Genomic DNA, 20,995 nt, shown 5'->3' with positions numbered 1-20,995 from the left:
ACCTCAATTATATATATAATAACATACTTGAGAAGGGTGTGAATCTCAGCTGCATTGGACTCCCCTAGCTCATTTTACAGGGTCATACCTGATACTGGGAGGAGGTGGGGACAACAGGCACTGAGACTGCAGGTTGGTGCTGAAGGGGCCTGTCTTGGCTTCTCCCCACACCCTCCCTTCTCCCCGCCCTCAGCCCGCCCCTTTCCATTCTAAGGCCTCAGGACCAGCGCCATGACAGCCCAGGCCCTGGTCATCCTCTCCATTTCTCAAATGAGGCAGAGGAGTGTGTCTGGTCTGGGGCCACCCTCTGAACTCAGTGCAGGCCTGGGACCCAGGGCTCCTGACCCCCAGTCCAGGGTGACATGCAACCACCCCAGGCCTGGGCTCTCTTGCGTAGTACCCACACCTCTGAGCCACCTTCCTCACCCCTGTGGATCCTATCGGATCTGCCTTCAGAGGGACTTCTAATCACTCAGCTCCTCTGACTGTGCCTTTCAGGAAGCTGAGGGGCACATAGCATACAGGAACACAGAGACAAATCACGCTTTCTCTCCACCCAACTCTACACTTCCCTGCGCCCAGACCACGGTGGGCCTCCACGAACCATGCTCCTTCCCACCCCCAGGCTGCTGCCCCCACGGCTGGCTCCTCCCTGTCATTCGGGTCTCAGCTCACATGGCACCTCCTCAGAGAGGCCTGACCATCCGGGCTAACGTGCCAGCCAACACGCCCGCATCTGCTCACCCGGGGTCAGAGGTCACGCGTCCCTCTCTGCCTGCCTTCCAAGTCGTGAAGAGCATTCCTCATTATCTGAATCTGTCTGCTTGTTTACGGTCATCTCCCCCCACCAGAATGTGAGTTCCCCAGGGGTGGGGACGGTGCTGGCCTGGCTCACTGTGTATCCGCAGTGCCTAATGCAGGGCCGGGCACACAGTAGGTCCTCATCAATGCTTATTTAATGACTGACGTGTCCCCATCTTCACTCGGCTTTCTCCCCCAGTCCATCCTTTTGGCTTCCCTCAAAAGCTCACTGGGGACCTGGGCCTTCTGCCCCACCGCCTTGCACAGACCTGTGCTCAGAGGGGCTGGGCCTGGGACCTGGCCTGCAGTGGCTGCCGTTCGACTCGGGAAGTCACTTCCCCTCTGAGGCTGCCTGCAGAGAGCTGTGTGCAAGGGCTTTGCAAGCGCCGAGCAATCACACCTGTCCTGCCCCTGCTCCCTTTGTGCGGGCCCCTGCTCCCTTTGTGCGGGCTCCTGCTCTGAAGCCCTCAAGGATCCCTTTCTGGCTCTAATATTTTTCCCTCACAGCACTTCAAATTCCGAGTGGCCCCTACGCCCTGCCCACTCGCTTCATCCCCGACCTCTAAGACTGGTTTCATGCTGCCGAGCACAGGCTCTCAGGTGGCAATTCCTGGTCCCGTCCCAGCACGTGCGCCCTCCAGGCCTCGTCGGCGGGGCCCTCCCCTGCAGCCCTCCCGTGGCTGCCTCCCTGTCCTTCTCAAAACTTCAAACTCCTCCCCAGGCTCCCAGGCTCTCTCTTTGGCTTCCTTCTGGCTTCCTCGGAATCACTCCCCAAATCCTCCTTTTTCATCCCGGCCGCAGCCATCCCCCAGTCACCCCTTAAAACGGGACTTGAGCTCACAGTGCCCATGACCAGCTCCTTCTGAATGGGCCTCTCATCTCTACTTCCCGCCCTCCCTGCCCCTCAAAGTGCCAGTCCCAGGTTTCCAGTAAGCTTTCAGACTTTCCACCTGACTAGCTGTTGCCTCCTCAACTGAACAGGTGAAATCTAAGGCCCCAAATGCAGTCTCTAGAGCCGGAAGGGAGGGGAGAAAAGGCTTCCATACAAGTTCTCAGTGTTGTGCTGGGGTTAGAATGCAGCCTCAGTGTGCCTGGGCAGTGGGGGTGTATGGGAGACGGGTGTACGCCTGCCAAGGTGGCAGCCAGGTCCCAGCCCCTACCTGCCCAGGAAAACAGGCTCTCAGTGCCCAGATCTAACTTTTCAAGGGAAGCCCCAAATCTGGACTTTTACGTGAACTCTCTATTGTCTAGAATGTTCTGTCTGCCACCTGGGGGTTGCAGGCCCTGCACACTGCCACCCAGCCACCTCTGGGTGGGTGCTTTACCCATATCGTCATATCTTCCTCCTGGGATCCTGCGCCAGGTCCTGTTCAGGTGCAGGGCACTGAAACCCAACCAAACTGGCATAAGCCTAAAGTGGGATGTTCTTGGCTCAAGTGCCGGGAAGGCTAGGGGACAGCCCACAGGATTGAGAGAAAAGCTGCGGGCTCCTGAGTCTCCAGGGCCTCGGGGCCACCAGACATCTCCCCCTTCTGCTTGTCTCTGTGTGTTGGCCTCACTCCCCTCTGCAGCCTGGCTCTCTCCATACAAGGGGGAAATGGCTGCCACTGGCCCAACATCTCTGCCTGCATCTTCACAGCTGCCAACCCCAGGGGCAGAGAGGGCAACTCCTCCACCTCCAGGTGGTAAAAGCCATGGGAAGGATCCTGATTTGCTCAGCCCAGGTCACGTGGCCACCCTGGACCAACCACTGTGCCTAAGATCTCCACTAGGATTTGCCAGCCTGGTCAGGTGTTTTCTAGGGGCAGGATGGGGCCCCATGATTGACCACATGGTATTGGAGAGGACATCACCTAAGGAAGAGTGCTGTGCTGGTGAGAACGTGTGTTGAGTAGTCAAAGCAACAAGCACTAAAGAAACTACATAATCCCAAGAGATGGGAGCCCTCCAGATAGCCCAGTTCCCAATGGGTAAGAAACTTCTCAAGGCCAACCAGTAAGAGTGGGGTTGAGAGTGGAGCTGAAGTCATTTCCAAAGCTCCATCCTTTCCCCTTTGCCATAGAGCCTCACCAAGGCCACCTGCCACCAGTCCACAGTCTCCCTGACAGGTCCTGACAGGGTCTGTTTCAATAGCCCCACAGACGGGGAGCTCCCTGCCTGCCAAGGCCACCGGTGTCACTGCTTGTTAGGAAGGTCTTTCTCAGCCTCCGATGTCTCTGACCTGCTGGTCCTGACCCTACCCTCTAAGGCTACACAGAACAAAGCAAATCCACTTTCCCCTCCTGCCTTCGGTGCCTTGAATTACATAGGACAGCCCCATCGTCACACTGACCTTTTGAGAACGTCTCTCCTAGGACATGACTTTGCCTGTCCCTTGGTTACCCACTGAACCTGACCACCCTTGTTACATTCCCTTTGCTTCACTTGACCAGAGCCAGTTTCTGCTACTTGTGGCCAAAGTGCCTGACTGATGTCCACCCTCTAGGTAGGGCCTGGCAGGGTGAAGCTCCCTCTGGGTGAAGCGCACAGCTCTTGGAGCCCTGTTGCTCTTTAAGCTTCTTCCCCGCTGACGCTCCCCGTCCATTTTCTGTTTCTGACATCACTTCCCCAGGCTTGAAAGCTCTGAATCATGTTTGCCTCTTTCCCGTCCCTCGCCCCCCACATGCAACATCCAGACGCTCCTCCCTTCAAATGTCTCCCACATCCATCTCTCTGACTCCATCCCCGCTGCCTGCTCCCTGAGAAGGGAGGCCTCGTCATTTCTTGCCTGGATGACCGCTGCAGCCTCCTGCCTGCTCTCCTTGCCTCCAGCCTCTCCCTGCTCTCATCCATCCTCCACGCGCTGCCAGATTAATCTTCCTTAAATACCGCTCACTGCCTGTCAATCCCCAGCTCAACGATGTAGCCAGGGCTGTCGCTCACTGGTCCCCCACAGGCACTGTCTGCTTCAGCCGGGCTGCGCCTCCCAGCTCCCCTGTACACACGCTGTCACCAGGGAATGCCTGTGTGCTCTTCCCCTTCCCTTCACTGTCTGGCCAATGCCACCACATGCTAAGGTGCTAGGCAGAGTCCCTCTCCTCCTCTGGCCTTGGGACACCCAGAGTTGGGAGTAGAAGAAGAGGCGTGGCCAGGGACCAGCCCTGAAGCCACGATCCAGTCTGCAGGTCAGCAGGTGGATTGTCCTTGCCTGGCCTGTCTGGGCTCTTGAATGTTCCTGTAACCCCTGTCACCTCTCTACTCTGCATGTCCTGGGAACCCACCCCAGCTTCCAGGCTGTCAGGAGTCATACCTGGTGGTCAAGTCCTCTGGATGAGTCATCTTTCACTACATCAACCTTCCTTCTCAAGCCCTCTCATGAATGCTCATCACCCCAGCATGAGCACCTTCCCGAGATTCTAGATCAGCAGGGCCCTGCCTTGATGCTCTCTGCCAGTGCTGTCAACCAAGAACCCTGCTCCCCCCACCACTTCAGGGGGTGTCACAGAGGGAGGCCAAGAGTGAGCATCCCCACTGCTGTCCACACAGCATCTGCAGCGGTCCCGTTTATGGAGCGTTCACCCTGGGTTTGGCATTGGGCTAAGTGTTCCACACAGAGTAACTCATTTAATCCTCGCAATCTTACGAGGTAGGGGCCTTTCATTATCCAGATTTTCTGGATGAGGAAATCGAGGCACAGAGAGCTGAAATCACCTGTCTTAGGTCACCCAGCTTAGGATTCTAACTGTTCCAGGGCCCCAACTCTTAACCACAATCCTCTAGTGCCTGACTGCCCACCCCATAGCTCACCAAAGAGCTGGGGAGGTCAGTGGGTCCTGCAGGGAGAGGCCTAAGGAGACTTTGTCACTCCCTTCCTGTGACCACTTCTTCAGAGGGCTGGGGTGACCAGGGAACAGCGATGTGCTGCGGCCAGCTCATCCTGGCTTAGGAGAGCCTGTTGTTAAAATTTCTGGAATTTTGCAAGCTGGTCAACATCACACTGGTAGCTTGAAATAGGCCATCGTGGGAGTATTTACACCATGGAAATCGGCAAATCTGTCCTGCAGCTCTCCCAGAGAGCCAACTGTTAAACATTTACCAGCACATCACTGCTGGGGAGGGGACGCTGACCACCCTCAGAAGGGCGTCCCAGCCTATGGGTGCCAGGCTTCAGGCAACTCACACTAAGGACAAGCTCCCCAATGGAGCCAGGAGTCTTAAAAGAAAGGGGTCTTGAGAGGATCAGGTGGGTCTCAAAGATGGACCTCTGGCTGTGTGATCCCAAAAGATCTGGAGGAAAAAGGACTCTCAAAAATTGTCAGGGCAGCTGCAAGACATCTAGGTAGACTCATATTCTAACCAGACATGCCCAACATGGAAAGATGGCCCCAAACCAAGGACAAAGCCACTGATGAGAGGCATGGACTGGAGAACCATGCAGGGAAGGGTAAGCTCAGGTCCAGCTGAAGCTTGTGGGAAATGCCAAAGTAACATGGGGCAGGAGGAGGGGCTTGGAGGAGGAGGACCAGGAAAGGGTGGGCCTTCTGACTGGTTGGGGGCGCAGGTACTGGAAAGCTGGCCTCCCCACCCCACCATTTTACACCTGAGAATACTGAAGTGGAGAGGCAGGACAAACACTAGTAAGAAAGCACTGAAAGCCAGGCGAGATCAGGACAGGCCGAGTGTTTGTTGCGAATGAGTTCAGGTCTCTTGGTCCTAATAAATTACACCTCAGGTCCTGGCACAGGGACCTGCTGAACCCTGCTGCTGACCTCTGAGAAAGGGGGGGGGAGCAGTCTTGGGGCAGGAGATGTGTGAGCTGTGGCCTAATTTTCAAAAAAGGAGGAAAGTTGTATTTGGTGAATGCATCAGTTAAGTTCTTTGAGGCAAGCAACAGAAAATGATTCTCACAAATTTAAGCAAAAAGGGGGAAGTACTGGCGAGAAATTGGGTTGCTGAGAGAAGGGAAAAGAGGCTTAAAAAGCAAGCTCTGAAGCAGGAAAGGAACCAGGATAGGGAAATTACTAACCTGTCACACTTGGGCCCTGCTGCCAAGATGAAGGGGCCTGTCGAACACTGACTAAGGCTATACCAGGGGAGAGGTCAGGGAGTTCTGATGGGACTGGGAATGGAAGCTGGACAGATACAAAACCCAACAAATGTCCACTGGAAAAAACAGAACCTGGTGAACCCGATGCAGACCCCAGGAACGATTCTGGTATTGCTTCTCAGTCAGCTGCAGATCACCAAGGGGAGCAGGGACACCGAGAGACATGCTAGGACCCCCAAGGACCTGTCACACCAGACCAGCTTCCCTTATCATAAGGTTACTGTTCTGATAGGTCAGGGCCGGACTGGAAACGGACTGGAAACGGTGTGTCTGGATTTAATATCTCAAGATCAGCAAATGGAGATGTATGAACCAGGTGACAGCACATTTAAGGGAAGGCAAAACCTTCTGAATGGCCAGCATTGTTTTCTTTTGTTTTATTTTTGGCTGCATTGGGCCTTCACTGCTGCACATGGGCTTTCTCTGGTTGCGGCGAGCGGGGGCTGCTCTTCGTTGTGGTGCACGGGCTTCTCACTGCGGTGGCTTCTCTTGTTGAGGAGCTCGGCTCTAGGCGCGCGGGCTTCAGTAGTTGTGGCACGTGGGCTCTCGAGTGAAGGCTCAGTAGTTGTGGCACTCCTCGGGCTCAGTATTGTGGCTCGTGGGCTCTAGAGCGCAGGCTCAGTAGTTGTGGCGCATGGGCTTACTTGCTCCACAGCATGTGGGATCTTCCTGGACCAGGGCTCGAACCTGTGTCCCCTGTATTGGCAGGCGGATTCTTTTTTTTTTTTTTTTTTAATTTTATTTATTTATTTATTTATTTATGGCTGTGTTGGGTCTTAGTTCCTGTGCGAGGGCTTTCTCCAGTTGTGGCAAGTGGGGGACACTCTTCATCGCAGTGCGCGGGCCTCTCATTATCGTGGCCTCTCTTGTTGCGGAGCACAGGCTCCAGACGCGCAGGCTCAGTAACTGTGGCTCACGGGCCCAGCTGCTCCACGGCATGTGGGATCTTCCGGGACCAGGGCTCGAACCCGTGTCCCCTGCATTGGCAGGTGGATTCTTAACCACTGCGCCACCAGGGAAGCCCCGGCAGGCGGATTCTTAACCACTGCACCACCAAGGAAGTCTGGCCAGCATTGTTTTCTAACACAGCCGATCAATTGGCTAATGTTGATCCAGACGTGGGTCTTTCTTTACCTTTCAGCCTCAGGCTGTGTCCTTGGTGCTAGTCAGCATTTTTATTAAATACTTGGGTAAAATGTACTGATGACATACTGGTTAAATCTGAGGATCATGTGCCCATCCCTTCTCCATGAACAAGAAAGCTGTAAGTGGTGGCAAACAGCCTGGGTAACAGGACAGTGACATAGGTGGCTTGGGCCCAGCTAACCTGTACAACCATAACCCCTGGCTGTGGGGACTGGCTCAGACAGCACTTGAATTGGACCAATGAGGAAAGACCAGGACATTTGTTGGATGGCTAAGGGAAGAGAGATTCTCTCTTTCCCCCTGGATTGGGCCTGCAAGGATGTAGCCCTGGTAACTCTGGCAACTACCTTGGTATTGTGAGGGGAAAGGCTGTTGGAAAGTGGCACCAACACCCCCCATCCCCTGCCAGAGCACAGATGAGGGATGTATCCTGGTCACACTGTTCTCCCTGGATCCAACCATGCCTGAAGCCAGAGCTACCCCTGGCCTTTCAGTTACGCATGGCAATAAATCTCCTTTTTTTTTTTTTTTTTTTTTTTTTTTGCTTAAGCCAGTTTGGGTTGGGTTTTCCAATATTTGCAACAGACACACTTAGTATGCTATGCTAGTCCACACCAGGGCACTGTGTCACAGTGGGATGCCCTCCTGGGACTGACATCCAGAGGCAGCTAACAAAGATGTTGGGGATAGAGAAGGGGGCTTGGAACCTGCTACATGAGGAACACCTGAGTGGATGGGAGGTGCCTGGCCTGGCAAAGGGCAGATAGGGCCCTGTCTTAAATAACTGAAAAGAGAAAAGCTACCCTTGTGTGGCCCCAGAAGGAAAAGTCAAGAACTATCTGGGGGAGCTTACTGGGAAGGATTCCACCTCCCATAAGAAAGTTGCTCTGAACAGCCCGGGCCACCTGAAGATGTGTGGCCCTGGAAAAGTTGGAAAGCAGACCCCCGGGGGTTTTATAATCAAAATCCTGTGGCCTGGACATCCCAGCCCAGGATTAGAAAGTACCTGCACCCTGGTGGCGGGGTGGTGTGAAGAGGCAGGATACAGGGGGGAAATGGGCTCTGGGAGATGAGGGGATTAGCCCAAGATCAGGCCGAGGAGCAAGGTCCCCTGACTCTCTCCAGTGGGCTTTCAAGTCCATGGGACACCAGACAAGGTCCTGACAGTAAATGGACACATGGGGCTTGGTTCTGCTCCCCGCTGGTATGGGTGGGGGAGGTGAGGCTGAGCAGTAACAAGGTCCCAGCTCTGCCACTTCTCTGAGCCTCAGTGTCCTCATCTAATAAATGGGACTAACCTCACCTACCTCCTGGGTTGTCCTGAGGTTCTGATCAGATGATGCAGGTAGCGCCCAGCACCGGCCACGGTTCCTACCATCACCAAGGTAATTAAGAATATATGGTATGACAGTTTCAGCCACCAAAGCCTCCTCCTTTCCCCGCCGCAGGCTTCAATCCTCTTAGTAGAGGAGAATGAGTTTGGATGTCAAAGACCTGGGTTGGAACCCCAGGCTTGCTCACAATGCCCATGCGGGACCTCGGGAGGCCATGCCCTCCCATTTCTGTAAAATGGGACGGACCACAGCGGCGCACTGGAAGCCTACAGAAGGTGCCCCAGAAATCTCCTCCTTTCCGCCGCGAGCTCAGCCTGGGAGTTGGAACCGCTACACACACCAGACCGCCAGAGGGGCCCACCGCCCAGCCACGTCTCCGGGGTCTGAGGAAAGGCGGCGCCAGTGGGGGCTGCAGCCGGGCGGGCGCGGGAACCGAAGAGCGGCGGAGGCCGCCGAGCCGCCGTGCCCGGAGGCTGGACGCCTGCTCCCCCCGCGGCAGCCGAGCACTCAGCCAGCAACTTGTTAACAGGCCCCGAACAAAGAGCCGCTAATCCAGCGGGCGGCCGCGGGCGGGCTGGCGGGCGGAGGGATCCTGCCCCTCTTCCGCGCGGCCGCCGAGTTTACTGCGCGCTCATTACCCGGCGCCGGGCGGGGGCGGGGCCGTGGGCCAGGACGCGCTGCGCCCCTTCTCCTTGGACGGCCCCGAGGCGCGCCCCTCCCCAGAGCCCCGGCGGGCGGGCGCAGCGGCTAATTGCTAATCCCCTGGGCTCGGGCTCCCATGGGCTCGGGCACCTGCCGCCCCACGGCTGCTCACGTGCTCTGCAGCTCGCCCGCAGGAGGCTTGCCTCTAGCCCGCGACCCCCACCCGCCAAGCTACCCGGACAACGTGGTGGGGGATGTTTTGGGGAGAGGGGAAGGTCACGCCTGTCACGCCGGGACCATAAGGAATCACTCCTACCTGCCAGTGCCTGGCATCTTTTTTTTTTTCTTTTTTTATTGGGGGGTGGGGCGAGAAGGGCTGGAAAGATGCAGATACGGGAAAAGGCAGAAGCCCCTCAACTCCATCTGGTCTCTGCTCCAGTAAGGAGGGGGTAGGGTCTAAATCGGGGTGTACCTCCCTGCAGGCTCTGAGCTGGACACGCTGGGGTGGGGCACTGGGAGTCCCACCTGCCACCCTGGCTGGGGAGGTATACTGCAGAGGTGGGATACAGGGACCAGAGCTCCCTCTCCAAGGATCAATCTAGACTGACTCCCCCTCCCCAAACCTCAGCCATGTATTTGCCTTGAGCTCAAGGTGACCCTGAGCCTTCTAGAGGGACACAGCTCTGACACCCAGGCGTGGGGAGGGGCCTGAATCTGGGGGACTCACCCATCAGGGCACTGGCCCTTGGTGCTCTCACCATGGCCCACTCATAGGTGGGGAGTTCAGGGTCCCCTCCCCCATCTAAGCGGGACCTAAAATTTGCCCTTTGTGGCCTACTCTGGGGAGCAGCTGCCACTTAGGCCTCTCCTGATGGCTATGAATCTCCCTGTCTCCATCTCAAACAGGGCTGGGATGGCGCAGCCAACAACCACACCTGGAGAGCAGGAGGGGCAGGGGACTTCTATATGCCCTGCCCCTGGGTGTCAAAGCGGGCAGAGAAAAGACACAAGGCCTGTCCCCCATCCCCAAATGGAGACCTCCCCTCAGGCCTCTGCCCTTTTGCCTGGACCCCTAGCTGCACCCTCTCCCACAAAGAGGGCACCAAGGACTCCCCCACTCCCCATAGGAGAGGATGGAACAGTGCCCTCTGCCATATCCCTCACCAGCAATTGCTAACATTTATTGAGTGCCTACTGTGTGCCAAGATTGACATGCCATCAGTCTGCCTAATCCACACATCAACACTGTGAGTTAGGTCCTCTTATGACTATTTTAGAGACAAGGAAATAAAGAAGTACAGGGAGGAGCTGGATCCACAGCCAGGACGAGGGTGAGGCAGGGGGTGCCAAGGGTACAAAATGTAAGGAGGCACTCACTCTCAGGGGCTGACCCTGTACTAGCATGACTTAAAGTTTGCGCCCTAGGCCCCTCCCTTGCCTCACCCTAGTCGGAGCCCTGGTCCAAACCCTGACCCCAGAGCCTGCCAACTCAACCATCCTACCACCTCCACGTGCCTGGGGTTCTGGCTCACAGGGGACCAAAGACTGCCTGCGGCATCTGACATCAGTCCCTGGGAAGAGGGTGGGCCTTAGGCACTGGCACTCTGACCTTCTGGGGGTCCTGAGAAGGCCTGTTTTTGCCACTGAGGGAGTTCACCAGCTAAAGCATGACCCTGCTTCCTTGCCTGGGCGCTGGGACTCACAACTCCCACCTCTGTCTCACAGTCACCTTCGGCCCTGCTGCAACAGCCACATAGCTCCAAGGCAACCCAGGCAGCTGCTGCCAGTGTGGTTGGTGGCTTTGGCAGGTGCTGGGCAGGTGTGAACAGTTCCTGGGGGAACCTGCTGCTGAGCGCACAGTCCACGCCAGGCTCACAGGGCAGCCTCTCTGGGCACAGCCCCCAGTAGTCATCAAGCCCAACCCTTTAGTATACAAAGAGGAAAACAGCCCAGAGAGGTTAAGTGATTTGTCCCAGATCACACAGCAATCAAACAGCAGAGCCCGAACCAGAATTGATTCCACCCAGGGCCCCTACCCCTGCTTTGCTGCCATGTTCTGTGTGAGAGCTGATCATCAGCACACAGTTCCAGGACAAGCTGAGCCCAAATCATCATGTTCACAGAACCCCCAAACAAAGCTCTTTGCACACTGCAGCAACCGGTGTCTGAATCAGGCCCTGCAGGGGGTGATGTGTGTACAGATGGGGGGGTGAGTAGGGGGCTTCTTCCAACTAGAAGCAATGATTCCTCCTGAGGGCTCCTGCCCGGGGCTGGAGCAACAAGAGGTGAAGCAGCTTATACAGAGACCATCTTCTCTCCTATATATGAGCTTGGGGCCTGATGCATCTTAAGACCCCATCCTGTCCTAACTCATGTCCCTTCAAGAGCCAGGGAAAATGGAGGAAGGAGGCAAACGCGTGCCTGCTCCATGTCGGGGTCCACCCTGGGTGCTCTATGTTGCCCATCAACTCGTAACTATAACCTCAGGAAGCAGACGTGACCCCATTCTACAAAGGTGGAAACAGGCTGGGGAGTAAAAGTTACTCATCCTAGGTCAGGTGGCTTAGACTGAAACTGGGCCTGTCTGCCTCTTAAGCCCTGCCCTTTCTACTAGACCTGACAGGAGGAGGGGGCCAAGGTTCCCCAGAAGGCAGGAGGACACTTCAATGCCACTCTCATGGGAGCAGACAAGAGGAACGGAGGGCTGAGCCAGCAGAATTGACTGCAGGAAGCTGGGCGTCCATCTGGGTGGTGAGGATGGTCGGGGCCCAGGGGCTGGGCTCCGCTGGGGCTGAGCCTCAGGAGCTAGGAGCCCTGCGTAGGTGCCCACAGAGCCGCCGGTCTTGGTGTCAACTCCAGCCCTGAGGATGGGAGTGGGGCCCGAGGAAGGGCCACACAGACAGACTGTCAGGGTCAGGATGGGTAATGCCACAGCTGGGTGCCCCTCAGCCCTACCTTCCAGGGGCTTCAGTCTGCAGGTCTGGGGGCCAGAATGACATTATTTGCACGAGAAGACACCCACCTGGGAACATCTATGCCTGAGAGGGCTGGGGGTGGGCAGGGAGGTTCCTATTCCACATACATGGGCAAAACTGTGTGAGGGACTCACAGACACACAGGCTCCCGTGAGCTGGTTTGCGATCTGTGTGTGGGGCATCAGCTAGCTGGTCCCCGCCCTGGACAGGAGCCATCTCCAGCCTCCCTGGAGCAGGGCAGTCTGTGTACAGGCACAAGGATGAGGAGGGATGAGGAGGGCTGCGGAGGGGACAGAGCAAACTTCTCTCCCCCTCCCCAGCCGCAGCAGCCCTCCCTGCCTAGCCAGAGAACCCGAACTCAAGCAGAGGAAATAAAGAGAAAAAATAAGCACTTGACTGGCTGTGACTTGGAGCACGCTGGGGGCTGAGAACCGGGTCGCAGTGCCGTAGACAGTGGCAATATTTGTGGGAAGCACTGGCGTGAATGAGGAGGTGGCTTGGGCCAGATGCCTCTGGCAGCTGCCCCAGGCCCCACGTGCCTCCCCAGGGCTGAAGAATCAGTACCTCTGTCCTGTAGCCCACTCAGAGCTCATCAGTGTGCCGTGGCCCCTGCATGGGTCTTAGGAGGAGCTGGGGAGGCCTCTTGGAGGGGGCTGGATTGAAGCTGGGTGCTGAGATAAGCAGAACAGTGGGGACTGGAGGCAGCAGGGGGGCTTAGCCTGGATCTGGACAGAGCTGAGGATGTTGGGGTATAGGATGGGGAGCGTGGCTGGCTGGCTGGGGGGCACCAGGTTCTGCAAGGCAAGGGAAGTACAGTGTGTGGAAGCAAGAGCTTGTCTGGGAGTGTGGATGCCCAGCCCACCGGCAGTCAGAGCCAGGGAGGACGCCCAACCTGCCAACACATCAGCCCAGGGACGTGTGGTGATGCAGGTGTTTCCCTAAGGGCTTCTGGGCTCAGGGTTCAGACTTTACCTGCTGGCACTGGGGCGCCACAGAAGGCTTTCTAGTGGGTTCTAGCCTGGGTACCAGGGGCATTAGTCTAAGTGGAGGAGGCACAGGAGGGGGATGAGTGGCGGGTGGCCACTGCACTGGTCCAGGTGAGAAAGGTGAGGAAGAAAGGGCTGGGGGAGGAGGGGACAAAGGAGGAGAGGGACATGAGCACAGTCACAAGTAGGGCTGAGCTGGAGGACTTGGTGACAGATTAGACATAAAGCGTGAAGGAGAAGATTAGAGCCAAGAGAGACTCTAAGGTTTCCAGCCCCAGGCTGGGGGAAAAGGGGGAGGGGGGACGGCAGGGCCCCTGGGAGGAGGAGACTGCAAGAGAGGGTTGGCCTGGAATGAGCAGGTCTGGGTACGTTCATGAGACAGTGCGCACGTGTGCACGCCTGTGTGTGTGTGTGTGTGTGTGTGTATACATGTGTCTCTGGTGGCAGCCAAGCCCAGCATTGGGGCCTTTACCTGGAAAAGTCCTCCAGCCCTGGCTGAGGGCAGCTTCTGCCTCTGAGACTTCATGGCTTGAGTCTGCAGCTCTGGGGCCCAGAGCAGCACGAGGCAGGAGGAAGGGGTATAAGACAGGGGGTCCTGGCCCCTGGCTGAGGCCAAAGTTGGCTGCTCAGGAACCAGGAACCAGACCAGGCAGCGCCTCTTGGCTGGGGGGTCCGGTACCTGGATCAATGCCAATCCCAGGCTCCTAAGGGAAGCCCCTCCCAGCACAGGCAAGGAGAGGCAGGCGGGCCAGTCAGAGGGCCAGCCCTCTTCTGGGGTGCCTGGGGGGGACCCCAAAGAGCAGACCCCCATCCCAAGGCAAGGTGAGTGAGAGCAGTGTATCTCTTAGCTTTGAAGAATTAAGACACCCTCCCAGCAACCAACTGCTCCAGCCTGGGGGTGGGGGGTGGAAAGAGGGGTCCAGAATCAGCCCTGAAGGTGGGGGAGGGGCCTGAGGAAGCGGCCACCGGCACAGACTGTTGGGGTCAGGATGGGCAATGCCACGACTCAGTGATGCCCCTCAGCCCCACCTTCCAGGATATCCAGCTCCCCGTGGGCCCCGCCCCCTCAGGAGCGCAGAGATCCGAGACAGGGATACACAGGTGTGTGCAGCTCACAGGGGCGGGGAGGCAGGTGCCAGCTGTGTGACTGCGTATGAATGGGAAAAGCCTGTGAGACACGTGGGTCCCTGTGTGCACGGGCACAGAGAGGGCCCACCCAGGTAAGTGTGCTGAAGGGACAGGCTTTTGTGTGATATCAGGAGACAGAGGGTGGGCACTTGGCCTGGAGAGCAGGAGGCTTCAGAAGTGCTGGCCCCCGGCGCCCCCTGCCGCCTGGCCAGCCGTCCCTCCCTCAGCCACTCACAGACACATTTCACTGGTTGCTGTTGCCAAGGAGCTAAATGGGCGGTGTGGGAGGAGCTGGGGTCAGCACAGGGCCAGCCTGCTGGGCACATGTGCCCGGAGCCTGTGGGGGCCAGCAGTAAGGGGCCCCAGATGACAAGAAGGGCCCCATGCCCTTCAGCAGCCCCTCACATGGGCCTGAGAGTTGACGCCCAGAGGCAGGCTCTGCTCCAGGGCAGCCCCGTGGCACGGGTGCCCACCGGCCAGCTCCCTGGGCAACCTTGCACGAGGCCCCAAAAGGTGCCTCGAGACCCAGGGATGCGGTTCCCCCACTCTACAGCCTCCCAAGGAATCCACGCAGCACCCCCGGGGCTGTGGCACCCTGACTCACCAGTACCCATCACCGTCTCATCTACACACCCTCACCTGTGCCACTGCTCACAACCGTCACACACGTGCGGTAGGCCTACCATCACACACGCTCATCTGGCCACACGCATACCAAGGCTGCACACACTGCCAACCCCCGTCATCGCCAGGGCACACATGGCAACCCATGGCCCTCACACGTGCTCACGTGGGCAACATGCAGATATGACCACACAGCCCTCTCGCATGCATCTGACTCAGTAAACATGTCCTGGCCTCTACTGGGTATCTAGCAACACCTCCCTTGTGTGTGGAGCTCGAACACCCCCAGCTCACCACGGTCAGTGGTGCAACCCGTACCCCTAAGCGATGCACACACTCCTAACACACACGTGTGCAATATGAAGACGCACCCAGTGGCAGTGCAGCCTCCCAGCTCAGTCCGGATGAGGAGGAGAGGTCATGGGGCAGAGGGGTTTGGTAAAGTGAGGATTTGGTGGGGGGATGATGGGGTGATGGAAAGGGAGAGAGAGTGGATGGGATGAGGTGGAGGGAAGACTGAGAGGGGCAGGATGCAGAGGGTGGCCAGGCAGTGGTGGATGCAGGATGCACTATGCAGAAACCCTTTAAGGAAACAGCCATCAGCCTCAATCATCAGGCTGGTTTCTGAGCTTTCACTCATTCATCTCCAGTCAGTCTGGCTTCCCATCTCAGGAAACCCAATGCTCCCTTCTGACACACCTGGGATTAACAATGGCCTGGCCAGGCTCAGCGGCACCCCCCCAGGGTCTCAGGGCAGCAAGAATCAAGAATTGCTAGGGCAAACTCCATGCCCCCTTGATCACACGAATGACACCCTCCCCCGCCCCCCGCCATACACATAGACACTCAGCTCTGCTAAGTGCATGGGGGTCGGGCACAGACCAGGAGGCCCCCAAAAACTCAGCCTAGATGGAAGCTCAGGGAGAGCAAACAAAGGATGCAGGGGGACTCCCCCCACCCCCAGGAGGTGGGCTGAAGGCTGAGTTATGGGGCAGGAGAGTGTGGCCAAAGGGACACGAAGGGAGGGAGAGTGTTGTTCAGAGAAAGGGAGGGGAGGACGCGGTAGTAGATCCACAGCATACACCTCTGGCCCCCACACACCAGGAAGGCCAAGAGCCACAGCGCGGGCCAGGGGCCCTGGCGCTCTGATTGTGCCGGCTACAGGGGCTGGGGGGCTAGTGTATGCGCCTCCACGCCTGGGTGTGTGCGTGTGCGAGTGTGTGTGGCGAGGACAGAGGAGGACACTGTGTTCCGGACGTGGGCAGAGGCCAGGTGCCAAGCTGGGAATTGAGTAGCTGTTTGGGGCAGATGCTGCCGGGAAGAGGTATCTTAACCCCATTCCTCAATTTCCTGGGCACTTGGGATGTGGTCAAAACCCTCTAATCTGCTAACCGTCAAAGTCAGACTCCCCGGGTCGTTGATCTAAACCCCCGACCCTGCTCTGGGGCCGGGCAACCAGCAAACTTCCCCCGCCTGCAGGCGTGGGGCGTCTACACTCGCCAGCCCCACGCGCTGACAGCTGCTCCTGTACTTGGCAGAACCCAGGCTTCCGGGCAAGCGCGCGGGGAAGCTGCGCAGCAGCAAGAGGCGGCCCCCGCGTCCCGCCTCGCAAAGTTTGGCCCCCGGGGGCTCCCGACCCGGTCAGGCAGCGCGGGTCAGGGACCCCCAGAGCAGCTAGCGTTCGCGCGCACGGTCCCCCGCAAGCCTCCCCAGAGCGCGCGCGTGACTCACCCGAGCCGCGGAGCCAGGCGGCGAGGACTATGCCCAGGAACGCTGGCCACAGGCCGGACCGGACGGCCATGGCCGCGGGCGGGCAGGCGGGTGGGCGGGCTGGGCGCGGGGCCCCGCGGACGAGAGGGCGCCTTTCAGCGCCTCAGCCCAGAGCCCCAGCCCCGGGCACCCCCGGGGCCCATGCCAGCGGTCTGCGCTGCCTCCGGGCGGCCGGCTGCGGGGCGCACGCGGCGCGTGGCTCCCCTGGGCACCGGGAGCGCAGCAATGCAGCCGGGGCGGAGCGCAGCGCCAGCCGCGCCGCGCACCGAGCCAGCCGCCGCGCGGAGCCCGCAGCCGGGGAGCCGGCCGGCGGGCGCCGCAAAATCCGGACTGGAGCACCGGAGCGGGGCGGCAGCAGGGCGGGGAGGGGGAAGGAAGGAGGGGCCCCGCCACCCCGCGCCGCGCAAGCGGGCCACCCTCCAGCTCCGGGGATCCCTCCAGGCGATGCCCGAGGCTCCCCCGGGGAGGGGCTGGGGTGGTGGGCGGGGAGGCCTCCCACCGCCCCACGCGATCTCCAGGGACCAGCCAGGAGTCTGAAACCCGGAGCGGATCGGTTCTCCGGATCCGGGCTCTCCCGGGCCCGCCAGCCTGCGCACAGGTGGCCCGGGAGGGGCTCAGGGCTGCGGCGACCCCGGCCCGGCGCCAGGCTGCAGACAGAGGCCCGGGGCAGGGGTGCCCGGGGTAGGTTCCGCTGCAGTTCTCTACCCCCAGCCCACCCCAGTCCCCGCCTCCCGGCCGCGCTCCGAGGCTGTCAGCGTGCCGCGGTACGCCACCCAGCCCGTAGCTTGGATAGAGGACTGCGGGAGAGCTCCCGGGCCCCGGCCCGCTAGCAGAGGTACGCGGGTAGGCTAGACTAGGCGCCACCCGCAGTCCCAGCCACGTAGCCTGATGGACCTTAGAGTGACCCCAGGTTTCTCTAACCCCACGGCACCGTTCACCTAAGGAAAACAATCCTAGGACGCAGCGCAACCGACAGGGCGCGCGGTGTTTGCGCCCGGAGTGCGCACCGCGCCGGAGACGTGGGCATGAAGGAACCAACTGGGCTTTGGGAGCTAGAGACATCTAGGGTCGGGTCTAGGAGCCTCCGCCTTCTAGCTCTGTGACCTTGGGCAAGTCATGTTGTCTCCCGGAGCCTCCAGCAACGACCGCTGCAGGAGCCTCCTGTTCCCCACCCCCCATTCCCTAATCTGGTTAAAATAAACAGAGGGTTGCCTTGAAGGAGAAAAGAAATGACAAACACGCACCATGTGCACGGGGAGAGTGGTTAGAAAAAGAAAGGTTCCTACTCTGGGTCGGCAGAAAAATGAGAAGGGTGAGGGCACGGTCACAAACTAAAATGTCTACAGGGGCCAGTCGATAATATAAATTGATGCTGCATGCTGGGCGATATAAGAAGGGTCTTCGCTTCCACAAAGAGATATGAGCTCTCCTATATTTCTTGAAACACGAGGCCCTCTCTCGGTCTGTCTTTTGTTTCCCACTTTTGATAGAGAAGGGTTGTGAGAAATGTTTTGCTTTCCTCTTACCTCTACTGTGAAAAACACCTGCCAATGTCCAGATACATATCTATAGATGCTGGGCTTCAGTGCCAAGGAGGCAATGGCAGCGCTGGGGACTGGGCACAGGGTCCCATCTCCTGGCACAGCTGGCTCTTCTCCAGGTGCCAGCTTGGGGGTGGGGGTGAGGTGGGGCCCAGTAGGGCCACATCTTCCAAGTTTTCAATAGAAGCCATTGTATCAGTATATGAAATTTTCTGATTTAAAAATTTTAACTAAAAAAAAAAATTTTTTTTTAATTAACTTCATGTGAGCCCAGATGAAGATGTCCACAAATATCCACCAGCTCTGGGTTTTGAACTCTGCTTTGGGGATTGCTTGTGCATAGACAGTGTCAAGGGGCCCTGATCTACCCAACAAGAGAGTGTGTGTGTGTGTGTGTGTGTGTGTGTGTGCGTGCACGCGTGCGCGTATGTGTGTGTTGGGGGGAGCAGTGTACCTAGGCTGCTCCCTCTGACATTATGCCCCACCCCCTCCCAGGGAAGAGGTGGGTGAGAGAGGTGAAACAGTAGCAGGACCTGCCTTTGGGGCCTCCAATATGGGGGAGATGATTAGGAACTGGGATTTGGGCACTGGAGGGAAGTAGTTGAGGGTGAAAGACTGGGAATGGGGCTGGGGTATAAGATGATATCATAATGGTGTGTCCTGGACGCTGCTGTCTGCCTACATTTATAATTTGGTTTGATACTCACAGGAAATCCTGTTAAATAAACATTGTTATCTCCATTTTATCAGTGAGGTAACTGAGGCTTGGGGAAGGAAAGTACCTTATGCCCAGGGCCCACCTTATTCAATGATTGCAAGGTTAGTTGAGATGACTCTGTGCAAGGTTTGATTTCAATGTCCATGCTCCGTACATTTTCCCCTGCAGTTCTTGCTCTGGGATTAGAATTTGGGAATGAGGTTTGGGGTACGGGAAAGAAAAGGTTCTCCTCTGTTCAGTTTGGTTGCTTTGGTCCTTTCTCTGGCCCTCTCTCTTCAGCCAGAATAAGATGGTTTGTGTAGCAGTCAAGATAGACTAGATTATGTTGTGGTAACAGTCCCCAAGTCTCTGTGGCTTAAATAAACAAAAATTTATTTCTCATTTATCCATCATGGGTCTACTGCTCCAGATCTTTGTTACTCGAGTACAAAGCAGCCACTCTCAGGTGGGGGAGAGGAAATGGGAGCTCTGGAAGTACACCCACCAGCAATCAATGGCTCATCCCAGAAATGACACTTCCACTCACAATTCAATGGCCATAACTGGCCCTACGGGCCCACCCAAGAGGACAAGAAAGTGTATTCCTACCACATGCCTGGAAGGCAGCCACTGAAATATGTGGAAAGCAGCAGTGGTGATGACCACAGCCTCTAGGCCCAGCATGACCTGCCCCCTACCTACTCTGCAACTCTGCTTGTGCCCTAGCCGTGGTGGCTTCCCTTCTGTTTCTTCAGCATCCAGATTCATCCTCACCTCCAGGCCTTCCTGTTTGCTTTCCTGTCCCCAGATCTTCACATGGATGATTCCTTTTAGTCACTGAGGTCTCAGGTTAGCTGTCCCCTTCCAAGTGGTACTCAGGGCCATGTCAGGAAAAAGAGCAGGGATACCTTGTGGAGACAGGGGAGTAGACGTCTCACCTGAATTCTGCTTAAGAATCCAGGTTGGAGGGCTGCCAGGAAGGGCTTATCTCAGACCCAAAGGTTGATGGCCAGATAGGAGGGCTCCTGACATCTCCAACCTCCTTTGCTCTTGAGCCCCAGACTCAAGGGGAAGGAGGAGCCAGATCCTGCCTAGGGGGGACCCTCCTGCAAGTGTCTGTAGCCCCCTTGCAATATCCCAGTGACAGAGCACAGGTTTCACCACCGACTGCTCTGCTGGCTGGAAATGTCTCCTCTCAAGGGAGCAGGAATCTGCCCCTCATTGAGTTCATCTTCTGGGGCCACATTAAGCATGTCTGCCCCCTCTTTTCTTCTGTTATTTTAGAAGAGTTTCATTTCTTTTACTTCAGAACACAAAGTCTGGGTCTACCCTGGATTTTCTCCCTCCAGTGCTGCTGTTGCTGGCACCCTTGACACACTGGCCCCCACTGTGGGAGCTCTCCAATGGGACCACTCCTCTGAAGGCATCTCCTGAAGGGAGCTGGCACATTTCTTGCCCACATGGCCTTGTGCACTGCATGAGCAGAGGCCCAGTCAGCTGTTGGTCAGTGACATCGTACTGTTAATGCCCACCAGACTGAGGGACCTCAGAGCTCGTGGTGAGGCCTTTGCTGACTTGGAGACGTGCCAGAAGCTCCTGTGATGATGATTAAAATGCAAATCTCGTGGCGCAGTGGTTGAGAGTCTGCCTGCCAGTGCAGAGGACGCGGGTTCGAGCCCTGGTCTGGGAGGATCCCACATGCCGCGGAGCAACTAGGCCCGTGAGCCACAATTACTGAGCCTGCACGTCTGGAGCCTGTGCTCCGCAACAAGAGAGGCCGCGATAATGAGGCCCGTGCACTGCAATGAAGAGTGGCCCCCACTTGCCACAACTAGAGAAAGCCCTCGCACAGAAACGAAGACCCAACACAGCCATAAATAAATAAATAAATAAATAAAAATTAAAAAAAAAAAATGCAAATCTCCAGGCCCTGCCCTATCCTGGTTCTGATTCAGTATGTCTGGGGAGGTGTCTAGGAATCTGTGCTTTTACCAAACCCCTACCATCCCCTACTAGCTATTTTTACTGGTGCCGGTGGTCTGAAAACCTCGCTCTGAGGAACACTGCCTTAGGTCTTTGCCATGGGTGCTGCCAACACCAGGGTGTTACCCATCTACCCTGGGTCACTGGCTTTCTGAATTTAAATTCAGAGACTTCAATTCATCCCAGTTCCATGCCACTGTATTACATCTAATCCCTCTTTCCCATAAGGAGCCATCTCAGGATGTGGAGGCTGTCAGGCAGGGGACTTGATATTTTCTTCAG

The 20,995-nt window shown here is 57.3% G+C and overlaps 1 protein-coding gene across 1 annotated transcript in view; it reads right to left on the bottom strand.

Annotated features, from left to right (window-relative positions):
• Nucleotides 1-16,546, bottom strand: part of UNC5A (unc-5 netrin receptor A) — a 63,206-nt gene extending 46,660 nt beyond the window's left edge. Inside the window, exon 1 of the mRNA XM_057540810.1 lies at nt 16,454-16,546. Within this exon, the coding sequence (XP_057396793.1) occupies nt 16,454-16,523 (70 nt within the window). The 5' untranslated portion in view covers nt 16,524-16,546. The remainder of the gene's footprint in view (nt 1-16,453) is intronic.
• Nucleotides 16,547-20,995: the final 4,449 nt, after the last annotated feature.

Source organism: Balaenoptera acutorostrata, chromosome 2, assembly GCF_949987535.1.
Source record: "Balaenoptera acutorostrata chromosome 2, mBalAcu1.1, whole genome shotgun sequence".
NCBI classification, from domain to species: domain Eukaryota; kingdom Metazoa; phylum Chordata; class Mammalia; order Artiodactyla; family Balaenopteridae; genus Balaenoptera; species Balaenoptera acutorostrata.
The sequence above is the reverse complement of the archived record's forward strand: the minus strand, read 5'-3'. Positions and strand labels throughout refer to the sequence as shown.